The sequence below is a fragment of the Pipistrellus hanaki genome (genome assembly GCF_964339955.1).
Source record: "Pipistrellus hanaki genome assembly, chromosome: 11".
Lineage (NCBI taxonomy): Eukaryota > Metazoa > Chordata > Mammalia > Chiroptera > Vespertilionidae > Pipistrellus > Pipistrellus hanaki.
In genome coordinates, this window is record NC_140513.1 from 26,174,813 (window position 1) to 26,193,626 (window position 18,814).

At 53.1% G+C, this 18,814-nt stretch overlaps 2 protein-coding genes across 6 annotated transcripts; one reads left to right on the forward strand and one right to left on the reverse strand.

Annotated features, from left to right (window-relative positions):
* Positions 1–76: 76 nt before the first annotated feature.
* On the reverse strand, positions 77–14,823 carry CA9 (carbonic anhydrase 9). Of its 2 annotated transcripts, XM_084898824.1 has the most exons (12): positions 12,413–12,497; positions 7,213–7,514; positions 6,423–6,452; positions 5,611–5,781; positions 4,982–5,124; positions 4,771–4,863; positions 3,699–3,765; positions 2,528–2,685; positions 2,162–2,339; positions 2,054–2,080; positions 1,322–1,412; positions 77–1,186 (listed from the first exon to the last, which is right to left on the reverse strand). In XM_084898824.1, the coding sequence occupies exons 1-12, from the start codon at positions 12,487–12,489 to the stop codon at positions 1,120–1,122; spliced, it is 1,404 nt and encodes a 467-aa protein (XP_084754950.1). In that variant the 5' UTR covers positions 12,490–12,497; the 3' UTR covers positions 77–1,119. The 2 variants fall into 2 exon arrangements, with proteins under 2 accessions (XP_084754950.1, XP_084754951.1); XM_084898825.1 differs by lacking the exon at positions 12,413–12,497 and adding an exon at positions 14,717–14,823 and having other exon boundaries at positions 2,054–2,339.
* On the forward strand, positions 14,738–18,562 carry ARHGEF39 (Rho guanine nucleotide exchange factor 39). 4 transcript variants are annotated; one of them, XM_084898853.1, is made up of 9 exons: positions 14,738–15,088; positions 15,309–15,403; positions 15,650–15,770; positions 16,024–16,142; positions 16,838–16,908; positions 17,379–17,510; positions 17,670–17,899; positions 18,156–18,244; positions 18,425–18,562. In XM_084898853.1, exons 1-9 carry the CDS (start codon positions 14,930–14,932, stop codon positions 18,438–18,440), a joined length of 1,032 nt encoding a protein of 343 aa, XP_084754979.1. In that variant the 5' UTR covers positions 14,738–14,929; the 3' UTR covers positions 18,441–18,562. The 4 variants fall into 4 exon arrangements, with proteins under 4 accessions (XP_084754979.1, XP_084754981.1, XP_084754980.1 ...); XM_084898855.1 differs by having other exon boundaries at positions 17,379–17,507; XM_084898854.1 differs by having other exon boundaries at positions 18,428–18,543.
* Positions 18,563–18,814: the final 252 nt, after the last annotated feature.

Below are 18,814 nucleotides of genomic sequence, written 5' to 3' on the forward strand. Positions count from 1 at the left end.
CGTGTTGGCAGTGGTGGTGGTGGTTTTCCAACGTGCAGAAGGCTGAGGTGACGCCTGAGGGGAGCGATGGAGTCGGAAGGGCCCCTGAGGAGCAGGGCCTGGTTCTCTGATCTGGGACAGGACTTCCTTTCTGATGGCAGCCGAGGGGTGGGGGCGCTGTGCTCAGTTAGGAGGGGGGGTGAGCAGGCCGTGTGGAGCAGAGAGGCCCGTCGGGCTAGGGTTACATCCTGGCCTTTACTCCCCAAAGGGCAGAGGAGCTGCTGTCAGCACCAAGGCCCCCTTCCAGCAGGCGGCCAAGCCAGACAACATAATCTGAGACAAAACTGCAAAGCTACACAGATTTTACTGGAGCAGGGGAAAGCCCCAAAGCCTCAAAGTGATTTTAAGCCGAGACACTGAGCCTGCCCTACTCCCAGTGACACACACTGGTCTACATACACGTACACGTGTGCGTGCACGCACACACACCCCCCCTCCCACATGACCATCTCAACAATCTCAGTCATTTTGGTCCCCTTCCTGAAAGCAGAATGACCCCCACCACCAGAGATGTTCACACCCAAATCTTGCGAAATGTTACTCTGCATGGGAAAGGGACCTTGTGATCAAGCTAAGAGTTTTGAGACGGGAGATTATCCGGTTATCTAACTAGGCCCCATGGAATCGCAAGGGTCCGTAGAAGAGGGAAGCGAAAAGGTCAAGAGTGGATGCGGGAGAGGTGACAATGGAGGAACGTGATGCAGGGGCCGCCAGCCGAGGAATGCTCGGCTTCTAGAAGCTGAAAGAGGCGGGGAAACATTCTCTCATCAACGTCCAGGCCTGCCAACACCTGGACCTTAGCCCTTAAGATTCATTTTGGACTTCTCGTCTCCAGAAGTCTAAATGAATAAATCCACGTTACCATCAAGTTTGGGATCATCTGTTATGGCAGCAGTGGGAAATGGATGCACTATCCTGATTTGGGGAACAAAGCTACCTTCCACATATTTTATTAAAAACATTTATTTTTTAAAAAAATATTGGGTGATGAAAAAGGAAGTGGTGTGATAGGCAGGGCAGACCAGTCTCCAGCTGAGCCCTCCGGCTGGCTCCTCCACTCATTCTCCAAGCGCCAGGCCTCTAGGCCACAGTCTCGGTGACCTCTGCTGGGTGGTAGCCGGCGCTCCCTTTGGTGCCACTCGGATGTCTACACAACAGCGAAGCCTAATCAGAAAACTGGCCCAGGACCAGCTCGTTTGTGCGCAATTTGCATGAAGCTGTTCCGGACTCCACACAGGAAGTGGGGGCCGTGCCTGAGGGACGGGGTCAGGACCGTACGTACTTTTGCCGCCGGCTCATTTGCACAAGGAGCACAAGGAAGGCAGTGCCGGTCACCGCAAAGAGAATGCCAAAAACCAGGGCCAGGATGTCACCTGGAGGGAGAGCAGGGACTGCCTCAGGGGGTGAGAGCCAGGAGGGTTCCCGCAGGGCCTACTTCCCTATGCCTGTGCCCCCACCCCAGCCCTACGTCCTCCAGCTGCCCTTAGAATCTACAAGAGACCAGTAAAGGGATGGAGATGGATACACAACAAGGGGGACACATGCACCTTTTTTCCTCCCTAAACAATGACATAAAAGAGGTCAATTGGGAAGGACCTGCTAGATTTTTGGAGCTTCATTCTGACCAACTCTTGCCAATAAAAAACCCCCCACTGTGATCTGACTCTCTAGCCCAGTGTTTCCCAAAGTGTGGTACGCGTACCCCCAGGGGTACAGGAAGAGTTTGGTGAGGGTACGCGTTGCACCGGAGTTTGGTGGGGATATGCACTGCACCGTGCTTGGCTGCGCCTAATTCTACGTTCTCATGAGTACGAGGGGTACTCGGCGTTACGGAAATTATAGAAGGGGTACACATATGTCAAAAGTTTGGGAAACACTGCTCTATCCCATGGGGTTTGGAGGTCTGTGTGCAGAAAAGGAAGGGCAGTGGACATGACCCTCACCAGCCCCTGCGACTAAGCTGTGCCAAGGGCTGTCCCCAGCGCCAGGGGCCAGAGGAAAGGAGCAGACTCACCGGCGGCGAGGCAGGAGCTCAGGTGGACTGAAGGGAAAAGGGAGACGTTAGAGCCGGGGCTGTGAGCACCAGTGCAGACAAAGGCGGGCGCTTGGGAGGAGGACAGACCTGTGGCTGGCACACCATTCGAAGCCGCACCTGGCTGGACAGCCTCGGCGGCCCGCCGCTCCGCTCCGACAGGGAAGGAGGCCTCCACCGTCCGCCCATTCAGAGGCTGCGTGGCCCGGAAGTTCAGCTGCAGCCGAGAGTCCTCAGGCCCCCACAGGGAGTCTGAGAGGGTGTGGAGCTGTGGAGGGCATTGGACAGCGGAAGAAGGCCAGAGATGAGGAAACGGATTAAAGGCCCATTCACAGATGGTGCCACAGGTCTCCACCCTCCATGCCCCCCCCCCACACCCTTTCATTATCCTCCTCTTTCCGGACCCCTTCTCCCACCTCCCCTCACCGCCACATCCCCACATGTCCCAGCCCCCACCTGCTTAGCACTCAGCCTCACTGTCCGGTTGAAAACAGTCCAGATGACCCCCTGGGCACAGGGCGGGGTGGTCAGAGAGCCCTCGTATCGGAAGTAGCGGCTGAGATCGGAGGGCAGCAGTGCAGACACGTCCAGTCCTGGCACCTGAGTCTCTGAGTCTGCGGAGAGGGCCTGCGCTGGGATCTCACCTAGACGGCCCCCTCCGAAGCCCTGGGTCTAGGGACACAGTTTCATATCGCGGAAGCCAAGCTGACCCAGTTCCCCGAGACCGCTGCCTCACTAAGTGCGTCCCTCCCCCACACTCCGCACAAGACGACGCAGGAGAAGGCAAAGGGCTCGGGGCCTCGCAGAGGGAGAGAACTGCGCCCGAGCTGCTCCCGGGCGGGGCGTGCAGGAGGCAGCCGGTCAGTGATCCTCTCTCTCCACTGATGTTTCTCTCTCTCTCCCTCTCCCTTCCTCTCTCACCTCCACAGCTCCACACCCTCTCTGATTCCCTGTGGGGGCCTGCAGACTCCTGGCTACAACTGAACTTCCGAGCCATGCAGCCTTTCAATAAAAAATAATAAATAGATAAATGAATGAATAAATAAAAATGTGTGATGCTTACGAGGAACAGATAGTTCTCAGAAAAATTTGAGCTCCCCAGACTCAACCCCAGAAGTTCCAAACTTTTTGGTCTTATTTGTTTTTTTGTTTTATTTTTGTTTTTTATTCAGTGTTTGGTTTTTATTTTTTTATATTATTATTTTTTAAGAGCAAATTCCAGTTCCTTCCCCAAATTTCTTAAAAAAAATATATATATATATATATATATATATATATATATATATATATATATTTATATATTGATTTTTTACAGAGAGGAAGGAAGAGGGATAGAGAGCTAGAATCATCCACCAGCTGCCTCCTATACATCCCCCACCAGAGATGTGCCCACAACCAATGTATATGCCCTTGACAGGAATCAAACCTGGGACTTTCAGTCCGCAGACCGATGCTCTATCCACTGAGCCAAACTGGTTTTGGCTCGGTGTTTGGTTTTTAAACTGTAAAACCTGTGGGCAGAAGTTTGCCTTTGCGTGTTTGCCTCTGTTCAACTATATCGTTGTCATCAGGATCATAGTCATCCAGTTCACACATCAGCCCGCTCCCGGGAGAGCCGTCTCCTTACCTTCCTCAGCGATTTCTTCCAGATGAGACAGCAGCTGCTCGTAGGCACCGTTCTCTTCCGGACCTTCCTAGGAGGTGACAGGGCAGGACAGGTAACACATGAATCTAGGGCCAGGGCGGGAGGCCTGAAGGTGAGGCGGGCTCAGCTCTGAGAATGCCGGAGGAAACACAAAATCTCAGGCGTTATTACTCAGAGCTGACTTACTCTGCAAACTAACCCAACAAGCTCTGCAGGCTGGTTTGCAATGGCAAATGGGAGGAGGCGGCAGCGGAGGAGGGTGGATCACTAAGACACAAGGCCTGCATGCCCTGGGCCCCACTCCTGAGAACCGTAATGACCTTTGTACTCATGCTACCTCTGCATCCACCCTAACAATCCATGTGATTGACTTGGAGCCAGCGCATGTTCTCTCTGAGGCCCGTCTCTGAACTTTGTGCTGTGAGGCTCGCATGAAGGAGTCCGTTGGGGTGTGAATGAGCCTGGCACGTGTCTCAAGGTCTCTCTCTTCATTTTACCAGCTTCCTCTAATCACTGTGCATGTAGTCTTAATCATTACCGGGCCAAAGAAAAGAGGTCACTAAATGTTTCTTGAGACTGGGTTGCATTTCACAGAGGGGATGTTATTGTTAGGGGGGCATTAAAAAAATGACTCTTCCTAATGCCCACTGTATTGCATCTGCCATTCCCTGAGTGGGCCATATTCTGAGTCTTTGCACAGACATACCATTTGCTCTGCAGGGACATCTTCTCTTCCCCACTGGTGAAGCCTTCAAGTGTCGCCTCCTCCGAGAAGCCTTCCCTGACCACCTCTTTTACCCTGTCCTTTGTGTATGTCTGCCTATGGGCTGCCCATCACTGGCTGTGGAATCATTGGAGACAAGGACCCACAGTTTCTGAATCCTTTGTTAGGCCCAATGCCTCCCTCATAGTGGCGTTGAATGAATGAACTCATGAGTGAATGAGGATAAGCAGGTGCCAGGGTGCGTGTGCTCGGATGGGTCTCTGGGGGGAAATACACTGAGCCTGGGGACAGGGGCAGGACAGGTGTGGGGGGGACATCCAGGGCTCCTACCTGCAGAAAGGCGGCCAGCACGGCCAGGCCCCCTGGGCGCCCCAAGGCCTCGTCCACTGTGGCAAAGGCAGTGCTGAGGTGCACCACGTGGATCTGGAGAGGACAGGTGGGTAGGGATGGGCACGCTCCCCTCGCCAGCGCCCCCCTTCGCCCCGCTGCTGCTGCTGCTGCTGCTGCTGCTGCTGCTGCAGACGGCTAGCTACACACTCACCTCACCAGGGAACCGGTGGCCGCCAACCGTGTGCTCCGAGCCCGGGCGGCCCGCAGCCCCCCAGTGCAGGTGCAGCTGCAAGGCCCGGTACTCCCGCCCGGGGCCCAGGGCCATCTGCAGCCCCGGAGGCAGGGTCAGCTGCACTGCGAGGGAGGGAGAGCCGGTGAGCGGGCTCCGGCCTGGCCCTCAGAGCCAGCCCAATCCATCCCCAGGCACAGTGTTTCCCAAACTTCTCTCATGATGACAATCACCTGGTGGAGCTGTTAAACTACAGATTCCTGAATCCCAACTAAGAAGTGCTAAACTAGAATTTTTGGGAACATATCGGTAAAATTGTATACTTAACTAGTGCTCTGTCTTAGAGCACTAGTCTAAGACAAGTTTAGTATACTAAGAGCACTAGTTAAGTATACAATTTTACCTACATGCTCCCAAAAATTCTAGCTTAGCACTTCTTAGTTGGGATTCAGGAATCTGTGTTTTAAGAACTCCACCAGGTGATTCTCATCCTGAGAGAAGTTGGGGAAACACTGCCCCAGCATCACAGGGACTGCCCCTCTTCCCCAGGCCCCGCGTCCCCATCCCCGGCTCGCCCCGCCCCTGCCCGAGGCCCCGCCCGGCCCGCTCACCCGTGTGGCCGTTGTTCCGGAGGCGCAGCTCCGGGCGCGGCGGCAGCTCAAAGCCCAGCAGCTCCGGGGGCCGCAGGGCGGGGCAGAAGGCCGCGTGCTCCGGGCGGATGTCCACCGGCGACTGGAAGCGGCCGGCGCAGGAGGGGGCCACCTGGGGCCAGGGCGGGCCGCCTGCGGGGAGGGGGAGAGGATGAACAGGAAGTCTAGGGAGGCGATCAGGAGCTTCGAGGGCAGTGTTTCCCAAACTTCTCTCAGGATGAGAATCACCGGGTGGAGTTGTTAAACTTCAGATTCCTGAATCCCAACTAAGAAGTGCCATACTAGAATTTTTGGGAGCATATAGGTAAAATTGTATGCTTAACTAGTGCTCTTAGTATACTTAACTTAGACAATTGTATGCTTAACTAGTGCTCTTAGTATACTTAACTTAGACAATTGTATGCTTAACTAGTGCTCTTAGTATACTTAACTTGTCTTAGACTAGTGCTCTAAGACAGAGAGCACTAGTTAAGCATACAATTTTACCTATATGTTCCCCAAAATTCTAGTTTAGTACTTCTTAGTTGGGATTCAGGAATCTGTAGTTTAACAACTCCACCAGGAGATTCTCATCCTGAGAGAAGTTTGGGAAACACTGCTCTAGGGAATGAAAAGCGGTGAGGTGGAGTCCCAAGACACTGGGCAGGTGTGGATGCCCTGGGTGGGATGCCCAGGACTGGAGTTCAGTGATGGTTGGGGGTCAGATCAGCAGGCGTGGGTGCCCAGATTGGGTTGGGGGTGGGGGTGGGGGGGTGGGAAAGGGGTTGACTCACCTCCATAGCGCCAATGGCTGTGGTCATCCCCTGCATGAATGAGAAGGGTCAGGAGTGAGACCTTGGAGCCCAGACCCTCCCCACTGACCAGGACGAGGCGGCCCCCCTCGCTGGCCGGGCTCCACAAACCCAGCCGCCTTACAGAGGCTCCGTGGGTAACAGAAAGGCCTACAGCTGAGACCCCACGGGCCCACCAGTTTGCAGCCACTGTGCTAGTAAAATGGGGGGAGGGGGACTCAGGCCCAGGCCCAAATCAATAGAGCATCTTTCCTTTCTCCCTTACCTGTCCCCTCCTCCCCACTCAACCCTCTTTCCTTTCTGGTCTCCAGCTCTTTCCCCCCCAAAGTTCCTGGCTGGGGAGTCACGATACTAGGGCCCCTCCTGGCTACTTCCTTCTTCCCAGGTCCGTGTCCTCACCTGTAGCCTGAAGACGAGGTGGCCTCCCCAGGCCCTCCCGCACTTCCTCCGGAGCCCCCCTCTTTCCTCTTCGCTCCCCTCACCCTCTTCCTCCTCTCTACCTGCGTGTTCTCTCTTCTTATTTGTCTAGTATCTTTCTCCTCTCCAACCTTCCCCTTTCTTTCTTTCCCACCTCTTCCTGCTTATCTCTTTCCATCTGGGCCTCCTTTCTGTCTCCCCATCCATGCCCTTCTAGCTCTGAAAGGGGGAGAGCTGGGACAGGCCCTGTCAGGGGACAGGCCGCTCTCCCCTGAACAGTCCCCTCCTGCGCGGGAGTAGGGTGAAAGGAAGCACAGGCTCGGAGCCTAGACCTGGAGGGCCGAGGACCCCTCACCTTTGTGCCTGTGCGTGTCGCTGGGAGCGGGAGTGGGCAGATCCTCCACCTTCAGAGAGTCCTCTTCTGGCTCAGTCTTCATTCCAGGTGTGTCCTCCTCCGCAGATAGTGTGTCCTCCTCACTGGGCAGGTCCTCCTCGCCCACGGGGTCATCTTCCCCAGAGGAATCTCCTCCCAGGGAGGGTGTCCGCTGCATCCGGGAGAGGCCCTGGGGATGGGCAGGGACCAGGAGCAGCAGGAGCAGCAGCAGTTGCACGGCGGGGCCTGGAGCAGGGGCTGAGATCTGCGGGGGGAGCCAGGGGCTGGGGCACAGGGGAGCCATGTGGCTGGCGGTACGGCGTCCCAGACACGGTGTGTACGGGGTGTACGTGCATTGGAAACAGGAGCTGGGTGGGGGAGGAGCAAGCCTGGAGGGGAGCGGGCTGACTCACAGAGCGCCCTTCTGCAGAGATGGAGCCAAAGTCCCTCGGTTCTGCCTGGCCCTGTGCCCCCCTCCCCGATACCACAGCCCGGATCGGGGTGGGGTGAGGGCAGGTGTGTGCACAGGCACAAGGTTATCGGGGTCATGGTGTGAGCCTGGAACTTAAGGCACCACCTGGCACTGCCCAGGCTTTCCCTGGCACCACCAGGCTGCCTGCCAGCCAGCCTCAGCTAACCCTGGCCTGCCTCCCAGCCCCAGGCAGGGAAGGGGAAAGAAGGGAGAGGGGAACAGACCTTACCAGCCAGGGAGCAGGGAAAGGGGTAGGGCGAGCTGTCTCAGGAGCCCTGGGGAAGGGGGTGGGTAGGTGGGAGGCTAATTTGAGTATGAATGGAACACTGAGTACATGTGTGAGAGGGACTCTGATGGGCTTAAAGTAAACCTGGTTTTCATCATATTACACCTCGGCTCAAAATCTCTCATTGACTTCCTACCGTCTATCAAAGTATCTTCCATCTGCCCATCTTCTCCCTCTGGCTGACTCCCACATCCCTGCAAAATCTTACCCAACATACCTTCCCATCTTATCTCTTCCTACTGCCCCTCATATTCCAGCCACATTAAACCATTCATTTCCCCCCAAAATAACCGCCTTCCTTCATATAGTTCTCACTACTGGGAATGCCTGCCATTCACACCTTTTAAATTTTTTAAAAATTGATTTTTAAAAAACACGTCATTATTGATTTTTAGAGAGAGAGAAAGGGAGAGAGAACCATCTATGAGAGAAAATCACTGATCGGCTATCTCCTGTATGCCCCCTCCTGGGAATCAAGCCCGCAACCCAGGCATGTGCCCTGACTGGGAATCAAACCGGCAACCTTCAGGTGCACCAGGAGACGCTCAAACAACTGAGCCACACTGGCCAGGGCAGCCATTCACCCTTATAGGTAACAGATATTTATTCAGTATATAACATATGTCAGGCACTGGTCTAGAAATACCACTAGACACAGCTGCTGCCTGAGGAGCTCACTGAATAGGGGGTGAGGGCAAACACTACCATAAGATTTAGGGGAGAGAGATGAATTCTGCCTCAGGGAGTAACACAGAAGCAGGAAAATGTGGTCAGGGCTGTGAAAAAGTAGAAGTTTAATTCAGTAATAACAATGGGAGGATGGTACTCTGGGCAAAGGGGAGGCATCAAATACTTTGGGAGAATGACAGAATGTAATTCCCATGGTAGGTCATGCTGAGGGCTGTGGAGCATGGATTGGAGGGGGAGAATGGGTGCTAGGAGACAAACGAGAGGACCCCAATATGGGCTTGGGGCTCCCAGTCTCTGCCTACTCGTTTAATGGACAATTATTGAGCCTCCTCCAATCCTCCAGGTACGGTTCTAGGCCCCAGGGATAGAGCATTGGACCGGAAACAGCTCTCCTGTTCTGTAGCTCACATTGCAGTAAGGCCCCTATGGCTTTGACAAACCAAATCAGAGTAAGGCCATCTCAGAGGGTTCATAACGGAAACTAACCTTCAGTAGGTATTGTGCATCTGTATGATTGGAAAAGGTAATTAAACATATCGAGATAGTTCTAATTCTGTTGGTAACTAGCCCCTCACTCCAGAGTGCTCCTGCTACACCAGCTTCTTTCTGGGGACTCTCCCAACCTCCTCATGACCTCTTTTTTAAAATATATTTTTATTGATTTTTTTACAGAGAGGAAGAGAGAGGGATAGCAAGTTAGAAACATCGATGAGAGAGAAACAACTATCAGCTGCCTCTTGCACACCCCCCACTGGTGATGTGCTTGCAACCAAGGTACATGCCCTTGACTGGAATCGAACCTGGGACCCTTCAGTCCACAACTCGACGCTCTATCTACTGAGCCAAACCGGTTTCGGCTCCTCATGGCCTCTTATCACAGCAGGGCTCCAGATTCCCACTAGCATGCCTGAGCCAGCTCTCACTCAGATGGATCAGTGTTTGTGCACCCGCTACCATGTTAAATAGTTTTACCATCTCCCCTGTCTAAATCCCTTCTATTATTCAAGGCTCAGCTCAAAGGCCACTTCTTCCAGGAAGTCTTTCTTGATTAACTCTGCCCTGTAGGAAGAGATTTCTGGTGCCTCAGCCCCCACAGTGCTTTGTCTGTCCTCGCTCATAACCTTGCCCACCATTTAATTCATATTAAGATGATTTATGACATTTTTATCTGTCCTAATACCTTAGCTCCATGAAGGCAGGGTTTAGTATTTGATTGATTGATTGAGTCATTCTTTTACTCCACAGCGATCACCTTTTTTCTCTCTGCAGATCACCTTGCCTGGACTTGAGAAAACCCAGTTGACTAAGCTGACTTCTTTGCCCTCGGGGAAAGGAGCTCATTGCCCATGACCTGCACATGTTGAGCCACAATTGTTCCAGGAACATGATACCGCCTTTTATGGCACCCCATTTTATGCCTTGTCAGAGTGACTGCTCTACTGTACACCAAAAACTTACATGGCTGCCGAAACCAGTTTGGCTCAGGGGATAGAGCGTCGGCCTGAGGACTGAAGGGTCCTAGGTTCGATTCCAGTCAAGGGCATGTACCTTGGTTGCCGGCGCATCCCCAGTAGGGGGTGTGCAGGAGGCGGCTGTCGATGTTTCTCTCTCATCATTGTTTCTAGCTCTCTATCTCTCTCCCTTCTTCTCTGTAAAGAATCAATAAAATATATTTTTTTAAAAAAATTTACATGGCTGAACAACAGCTGTTCTTGAAGCAATCATTCTAGAGAGTAATTAGTCTAACCATCTAGATTGCAGTTTCTGGAGCCAAAGTCAGAGCCCTCCATTGGTGGCAGTTTGATCCAGTGTGCACCCTGGATGATCAGCTCATTGATTGGGTCAGCTGTGTCGTTAGCACCCTAGTGGCCCCCTGACGCATGGAAGGTCCATGGCAATATCTAAACTGAATAGACCCGGACAAGATGGAATGTGGAAACAAGCCATGTAGTTGAGGTGGAAGAGGTCATGGGAAGCACCGGAGACAGAAAAACCATGCTAACTGGAGTCTGGGGTCCTTATGTCTGGGCATCTTTCTTCAACACTGCTGCCAGCTTTCTTTCATTTCCCCTCTTTCCAAATAGTATGAATGTTTCCATCTTGTTCCTCTTCAGGTCTCTGTGAGGCTCTCTCAGTGTATTTCTCTGTGTGCCCACACGTCCCCCTGCCCACTCTGCTGCTTTCTCTCAGCATTTCAGAGTCCAGATCGGGGTCCAGGTGCAGAGCTCCCTTTGCTTCCCCAGGTCATGCTGCCTGGTGCTGCCCCCCTCCTGAGCTCTCTGTCTCTGTGTGTGGCTGTGGCTGTGGTCTGGGTGGGGAACGTGGACTGTGACCTGGGATCAGACCTTCCCAGCTGGGAGTCTGCCAAACTCCCAAACAGGTTTGAGCTCCCAGAATCCTGTTCCCTGAGCCTCCCCAGGGTGGGACAGAGTGTACTCGGGACTAACTGACTGCCCCCTCCCCCACCTGGAACACAATCTTATTTAAGGCCAAGTCTTTGGCCGTTAGGGTCTGCTGGCAGAGGAGGGAGCCATTCGCTGGTGGGGAGAGGAAAAGGCCTCCCATGCCCCAGCCATGGATTAGAGGCAAAGGCAGACTAAAGCCCTCTGGGGCCTCGAGGATGACCCCATCATCTGAGTTATTTCATGGGACTCCTGTGACCAACTACCACCAGCTGGGGGGCTCAGGACAACAGAACTTCTCTCTCCTGGAAGCCAGAAATCTGACATCAGAGCGTTGGCAGGACCCTGTTCCTTCTGAAAGCTTTAGAGCCTCTTCTAGCTTCTGGCGGCTCCGGGAATTCCTGGGCTTGTGGCTGCAGAGCTCCGATCACTGCCTCCAGCTCACCCGGCCTTCTCCCTGTCTCCCTACGGCGCCTCTTTTCAGAATGCGCCATGGGCGTGGGTCCGCCAAGATAACCCAGAACGGTCTTATTTCAAGATTTTTAGCTTAATTACATCTGCAAAGACCCCTTTTCCAAATCAGTTCATAGTCACAGGCTGCTGGGTTAGGGTAAGGACATATCTTTGCGGGGACCACCATTCAGCCCACTGTAACATTAGCCATGTTAGAACTGATGTTAGCCACTGTTAGCACAAGATGAGAAGAAACGGGCTTGAGTTGGAAATTCTCATGCCTCCTGCCCTTATCCCTCTTTGTATTCTTTGTAGGCAGTTTCATCCACTCCTGTGGTTTCTACAAGTTCATGACAGACAAGTATCCCGGGCTCGGACTCTCTTCTCCACGTCAGATCCATAAGCACCTACCTCATTAGCATCCTACATCCTTGGTGGTATTATTGAGTTGCTGGATTAAGCTAACCCTACCTGCATCTGGACTTTTCAGTTGCATAAGCTAATAAAATATAATTTAGCCACTTTGAGTTTACTATTACTTATGACATAGTCTTACTGGCTTAAATTCCCTCCATTCTCTCCAGTCTCCTTTTTTCATCACTCTCTCCTTTGCAATCTATGCTCTAATCTTACTGAACTTCTAGCAGTTCCTTGAATGCACTGTGTGTGTGTGTGATCTCCAAACTTGGTTCATGCAGTTTGTCTCTCTCACCTCTACCCTACTGCTGACCCTGCTCCACCAGGTTTTACTCATTCTTCAGGTATCAATTCACATTGTTACTTCCTCCAAGAAGCCTTCCCTGACTCCTAGAAGCCTTCCCTGCCCGAATAAAAGTCTATACTTTGTAATTTTTATCTCACTTTATGGTGACTCCTTACCATGTCTGCCCTGCTAGACTATCAGCATCAATAACAGCAGAGGCGCCGAGACCGGTTTGGCTCAGTGGATAGAGCATCGGCCTGCGGACTGAAAGGTCCCGGGTTTGATTCCGGTTAAGGGCATATACCTTGGTTGCGGGCACATCCCCAGTAGAGGTGGTGCAAGAGACATCTGATCGATGATTCTCTCTCATCGATGTTTCTAACTCTCTATCCCTCTCTTTTCCTCTCTGAAAAAAAATCAATAAAATATATATGTATTTTTTAAAAAAAATAAATAACAGCAGAGGCCATAGTTCACTGTCCATTGTTTCATCTCCATGCCTAGCACAGGATGCAGCATATAAGAGGCATTTAGTTTTTGTGTAATAACTGATAATTGTTGTTCAAAGCATCCCTAGGGCTTCTCCAGCATCCAGTGAGCTGAGAGCAGAGGTTGAGCGTAATTAAAGAATAGAGAGGTTGTTGACGGCCTTCTGACCTTCTCCCACTGGTCCTGCCTGCCTTTGGCTGTGGGGATAAAGCTGGGAGGAGAGAATCTGTCTGTTCCGGGTAGACCATGGGCTGTGCCTCACTAGCTCTGGGAGAGACGTGGTCTCCAGGAAATCAGGTGTCTCTAATTATACTCTGTGTCTTCTCGACATTTCCCTCTCCTTCCTCTCCCATCTGAGCTCACAGTAGGCTCTATAAAGCACCCTCACATAGGCAGCACACCCACCACCACTGCACCCCGAGGTGCTGTGCTATTCTCATCAGCGGGGCTCAGGGAGTACCAATCACCATGGGATTATCTGTCGCCTTCCTCACTTGAGATCTTAGTGCAAATGGAACCACAGTCTCTTGAGACCATGCTTCCCACTGTTCGTATCACCAGTCTCCTTGGGACCCATTCCCAGGTACAGTCTGACCCAAATTCTCTTTCCTCCATCAAGCCCATCAAGTTGTTTCTCCCTGATCTAAGACCAGCATTTTTCCTCCCTCAGAATGTCTAAAATGTCAGAGAGCTAGAGGAGACCTCAGATCCCTGACAGTAACTTGGTTCTTGGCATGGTGCCCAGATTCCTAGGAGTCCAGAATAATAGGCATGGGGACTAAAGTCTGTCTAAAACCTGAGTTTTTAATATATTTTTTTTTCTGATTACAAAGTGATGCATGCAAGCTCAAGCAGAAAACCTAGGAAAGGCAGAAAAATCCTATTCACCACCCCTTTAATCTCAATGGTCCTGTTCCTGGCACTGAGTAGGTCTTTAATAAATATCTGTTGAATGAATTATTCTCAATCTCATCACCAGAGATAAAAACCACTGTTTTATCCTTTTAGTCATATGTATTATATATAAATGAGATCATCTTGTGCAAACAGCTGTATAGTCTGCTTTTGTTCTCTCAGGAATACACTATGTACCTTTCTCTATGTTGACAGCTTTTTAACATCATTTTAATGCTTTTCCTATTATTCCTTCAAATGGCTGTACCACATTTTTCCTAGCCAATTTACTACCTTTGGACATTTAGGTTATCAGTTGTTACAACGTTGTGCTTCACATCTCGGCACATACAATTTTGTCAAAGTATCTACTTCTTTAGAATGCATTGCTAGGCAATTAGAGAGGCACACTTTAAAATTTTGCATACATACTGACAAAAAGGCACTGCCCATTGACGCTCCAGAGATAAAAAAGGAAACTCTGTTACATACTGTCTTTGACTAGGTATCACTGACTAATCAACTGCCGTTGGCCATAATTAAGCAATTCAGAACCACTGTGTTAGTTATTGACACCTGCTGACTGGAAGCTAATTGGCAATAAGTTTTGTAAGAAGAAACAAAGTAACTTAAAACCTATAAACTCTTAAATATATATATATTTAGGGAGTAAGGGGGAAAGAAAGAGAGAAACATCAATGAAGAGAATCACTGATTGGCTGCCTCCTGCACACCCCACACTGGGGTCGAGCCTGCAACCCGTGCCCTGACCAACCGGAATGTAGCCTCCTGGTTCATAGGTCGGTCGACACTCAACCACTGAGCCGCCTGCCGGGAAAAACCTGTAAACTTCTGTCCGAAGGCCAAAATGTTTCCAACTTTTTGACTAGTGAGAGTCCCTAATTGTAAAGAAGCATTGGAAATGGCTGAACCCCAGCATCTGGCATGGGCCCAGTGCAGAATATGTACTGCAGCTATTGCGCCTTTCCCAATTCCACCGACAGGACACAGGCCCTGCCAGTGCCTGCACCCCCGAGTCTGCCGGCTCAAAGTCTAGGCCGCTGCCCCAGTTAGACCCACTCAGGAGAGTTCCTCACCTGCCCCACTCTGCTGTTCTCCGACGGACGTCACGTACCTACAGCGCCGCCCTGGCGGCGGGGCGAGGTCCTGGCGGAGACAGACGCTGCTTGGCTGGCCGCCGCGCATGCTCCGTCCTGCGCGCAGCCTCCGGGCGCCAGGGGGCGCGCTCCTCCACGCCGCCCCGCCCCTGAGCGGTTTGCATTTGAATCTGCGGCGGGCTGTGGCCGGAAATGCCCGCGGGCCAGCTAGGCATGGAGACCCCGGGCCCCGGGGCCCGGTGCCCGGTGCAAGAGCAGCGTGCCCGTTGGGAGCGGAAGCGCGCCTGCACCGCCCGGGAGCTGCTGGAGACCGAGCGGCGCTACCAGGAGCAGCTGGGGCTGGTGGCCACGGTGGGGGCCCCGCGTGCCCTCTCGAATGGGGCGGGGAGCCCGGGGTGTGGGGAGGGTCTCTGCGAGGTCGGTGATCCCGAGGACCGGGGTCTTGCTCTGTCCTCCTGCATTTGGGGGGCTGGGCAGACTTCTGCAGATTCTAGCTTTTCCCATTATTCCTTTAAATGGCCTTGGCGTTGCCTCTTCCCGCAGACCCTAGGCCCGTGTTCTCTCTCCGCAGTACTTCGTGGGCATTCTGAGAGCCAAGGGCACCCTGCGGCCACCGGAGCGCCAGGCCCTGTTTGGGCCCTGGGAGCTCATTTACGGCGCCAGCCAGTGAGTGGAAGGGGCGCGGGGAGAGGCCGGGAGGGAGGGAGCGAGCGCCTTGGCTTCTGGCGCTGCTGGGAGAGACCCAGGTTCATATTCCGAGTCTGCCAGTGACCTCACCTGTGGACTTGGCCCAGGGCCCCAGGTCTCCGTCTGTAAAACGGGGTGACAGCGCTACCCACGGGTCAGGGTTAAAAGGATGAAAGGTGCTGGAGCGGTTCTCCCGCAGCTCTCGTATCGTCCTCACCCCCGCAGGGAGCTCCTTCCCTACCTGGAAGGAGGGCACTGGGGGCAGGGGCTGGAGGGCTTCTGCCCCCGTCTGGAGCTCTACACCCAGTTTGCTGCCAACGCTGAGGCGTCCCAGACCACCCTGCAGGTAACTTGAAGGTGACCTCAAGTCCTTCCTCTCTTGCCCCATACGTTTCCTCTCCATCTGGAGACCCAAACTTCAAACTGACCCTGCATTTATAGGGCCCTTTGGGTGTCCCGTTCTGTGCCGAGTTCCCTGTAGGGAGACGGGTTCTCTCGGGAGCACACAGCTTGCTGAGGGCTGGGGATGCGGACACGGGTGAACACAGTGTAAGGACTGCTTCTCTCTCTCTGCTGCCAACCCTTTTCCCTCGCTCCAGGAACAACTGAAGAAAAGCAAGCGTTTCCGGAGGTTCGTGAAGCTTCAGGAAGGCCGCCCCGAGTTCGGGGGCCTGCAGCTCCAGGACCTGCTCCCGCTGCCTCTGCAGAGGCTCCAGCAGTGAGTGAACGCTCCCTGACTCAGCCAGCTTCTCCGAGTCTCTCGCCTTTGTGGGGCTCATGGGGCCTATCCCAATGCCTCTCTCCTGGGACAAGTTGCTCCCAAAATCCTTTTTGCAAGAGTAAATGAGATCCCACTAGAGTCCCTGGAGTCTGCAGCCTCAGGCCCTCAGCTGGGACTGTGGAGCTCTCCACTGAAGTGCGGGGGCTTGTAATGGGCTAGTGTGGTGGTCGGCAAACTCATTCGTCACCAGAGCATAATATCAACAGGACAACAATTGAAATTTCTTTTGAGAGCCAAATTTTTTAAACTTAAACGCCACTTCTTCAAAATAGACTCACCCAGGCCGTGGTGTTTTGTGGAAGAGCCACACTCAAGGGGCCAAAGAGCCGCCTGTGGCTCTCGAGCAGCAGTTTGCTGACCACGGGGCTAGTGACACCGTATTTGGAAGAATTTGCTGAGATGAGAGGCTGGTCCAGTTTGGAATTTCTGAAGAGTCTGCCCCTGACGCTCCAGTGTGGGATGGGAAAGGGTGATGGGGTGTGAGGCCAGGCTTTGAAGGCGGGGATACAAAGCCGGAGCAGAGCTTTCCTGGCTCTGCCGTGGAAGTATGTGTAGGGGTGGTGTGTGTGTCAGGCAGAGGGAATGCTTCCCAGCTCTACGTCCCCTCACGGACTTTAACTGTCTAATTCTAGGTATGAAAACCTTGTTGTTGCTTTGGCTGAAAACACAAGTCCCCACAGCCCTGACCACCAGCAGCTCACACGTATGTTCTTGCTCTGCCAAAACCCGCAGACAGAGGCTGCCTTTCTTGTATCCCTTTTGGGTTGTGACCTCCAACCATGTCTGCTATGACCCTGTCTTCCTTGGACATGTACATGGTGCTCCTGCTGTCCCGCCTGCTCTTCAGCAAGCTAGACCCGAACCCTGGTTCCCTGGGCCCATGGTCGGCAGACTCATGAGTCCACAGAGCCAAATACCAACAGGACGACGATTGAAATTTCTTTTGAGAGCCCAATTTTTTAAACTTAAAACTTCTTCTAATGCCATTTCTTCAAAATAAGACTGGCCCAGGCCGTGGTATTTTGTGGAAGAGCCACACTCAAGGGGCCAAAGAGCCGCACGTGACTCTCGAGCCGCAGTTTGCCGACCACGGCCTTAGGGAGTAGCCTTTCTCCACCACCAGTCCCCCGAGTCAGAGAGGTGCTGGGAATGGGGCTGGGGATGTCATTCCAGGGGCCGCTCGGCTGATATGTGACACCGCCCAGAGAGTCCACGCCATCGGTCAGAAACAGAAGAATGGCCAGCACCTCCGGCGTGTCCAGGCCCTTCTCAGCGGCCGCCGGGCAAAGGGGCTCACCTCAGGTAGTCTGCGTCCTTCCCCCTTCGCCCTCACCCTGCCCTTTCCTTACCCCTCTCCCGCTGTATTGACTGCCAGCATATGCCCAGCTTCCTCAGCCTCCCTTTTTCATGCCCACGGGTCATGGTCCTGGAGCCGCATGAGAGTAACAGCTCTCTCACCGCCAGGTCGCTGGTTCCTGCGCCAGGGCTGGCTGTTGGTAGTGCCTCCGCGCGGGGAACCTCGGCCCCGAATGTTCTTCCTGTTCTCGGACGTGCTCGTCATGGCCAAGCCTCGGCCCCCGTTGCACCTGCTGCAGAGTGGCACCTTTGTCTGCCGGGCCGTCTACCCCATGGCCCAGTGCCAGCTCCAGAGGGTCTTTGGCCACTCGGGGGGCTCCTGTGGTGGGCTGCTCAGCGTAAGTGATAAGATGGGAGTCTTAGGTAAGGTGGGAGAGGCGGGCATATACCTCAAATACCTGTGCACCTGTTTATCTCCTCGGCCTGGGCTCTTGTCATAGGGATTGGGCCAGCTACGTAGGGAGAGGATAACTGGGTCTTTGGGTTCATATCCAGATCTCACATGAGTCCTCAGTGACCCCATGGGAGCAGCAAGGCCTTCGGCGTTAGCCTGGACCTTTCTGAGCCATGCACTGAGAGGTGGTCTCTCCCCAGCTGTCCTTCCCTCATGAGAAGCTACTGCTGATGTCCACGGACCGGGAGGAGCTGTTGCGCTGGTACCACAGTCTGACCTTGGCCATCAGGTAGGTTGTCTCTTTCCTTGGTGAGTGTTGGGATGAGGCCCAGGAGCAGGAGATGAGCAGCTCTGATCCTGTCTCATGTCCTACATCTGCAGGACACCACCCCACCACCCCTTACCCCGTAGTTGATTAGACTATGACTAGAGTGCTCATGCCGATACCTGAACTGTCTTCTCTCCACAGCAGCCAGAAGAACTAGAAGAATCTTATGAATTCCAGAACCCACGATACTTCCGGGATAGGTCAGGGTCAGGAGCACAAAAACTAAACAAAACACAGAACCCTTTGTGCTTTGAGGAGGGTCGTTTTGTGTTTGCCTGGGACTGGGTTATCTGCCCGGCTCTTAAGAATCAGGAAAGCAAGCCTGACCCATGTGAACCTCCACTGACCCAGCCCCTCCAGCACAGATGAGGGGACTTGGGGCTGATAAGCTTGGTGCTACGTCTATGGCCGGTCGTTTATCAAGGCTACGGCTTTGCAAATGTGGCTGTTTTTATAGTTTTATTTTCCTACGGGATGTGAGTAAAGTGTTTTTGTTTCTTTGGAAAGGCCTGTTTCAGCTGTGTGTCTGAG

Excerpts from the sequence above, each read along its gene's own strand:
- CA9 (XM_084898824.1), bottom strand. The coding sequence starts at position 12,489 with ATGCTCTATCCACTGAGCCAAACCGGTCTCGGCGCCTCTGCTGTTATT. Across the intron at positions 7,515-12,412 it reads AGTCTAGCAGGGCAGACATG|CCCCTGGCTCCCCCCGCAGA; the intron begins GTAAGGAGTCAC and ends CCTGTGCCCCAG. Across the intron at positions 5,125-5,610 it reads CCGGAACAACGGCCACACGG|TGCAGCTGACCCTGCCTCCG; the intron begins GTGAGCGGGCCG and ends CCTCCCTCGCAG.
- ARHGEF39 (XM_084898853.1), top strand. The coding sequence starts at position 14,930 with ATGCCCGCGGGCCAGCTAGGCATGGAGACCCCGGGCCCCGGGGCCCGG. Across the intron at positions 15,089-15,308 it reads AGCTGGGGCTGGTGGCCACG|TACTTCGTGGGCATTCTGAG; the intron begins GTGGGGGCCCCG and ends CTCTCTCCGCAG. Across the intron at positions 17,511-17,669 it reads AAAGGGGCTCACCTCAGGTA|GTCGCTGGTTCCTGCGCCAG; the intron begins GTCTGCGTCCTT and ends TCTCACCGCCAG.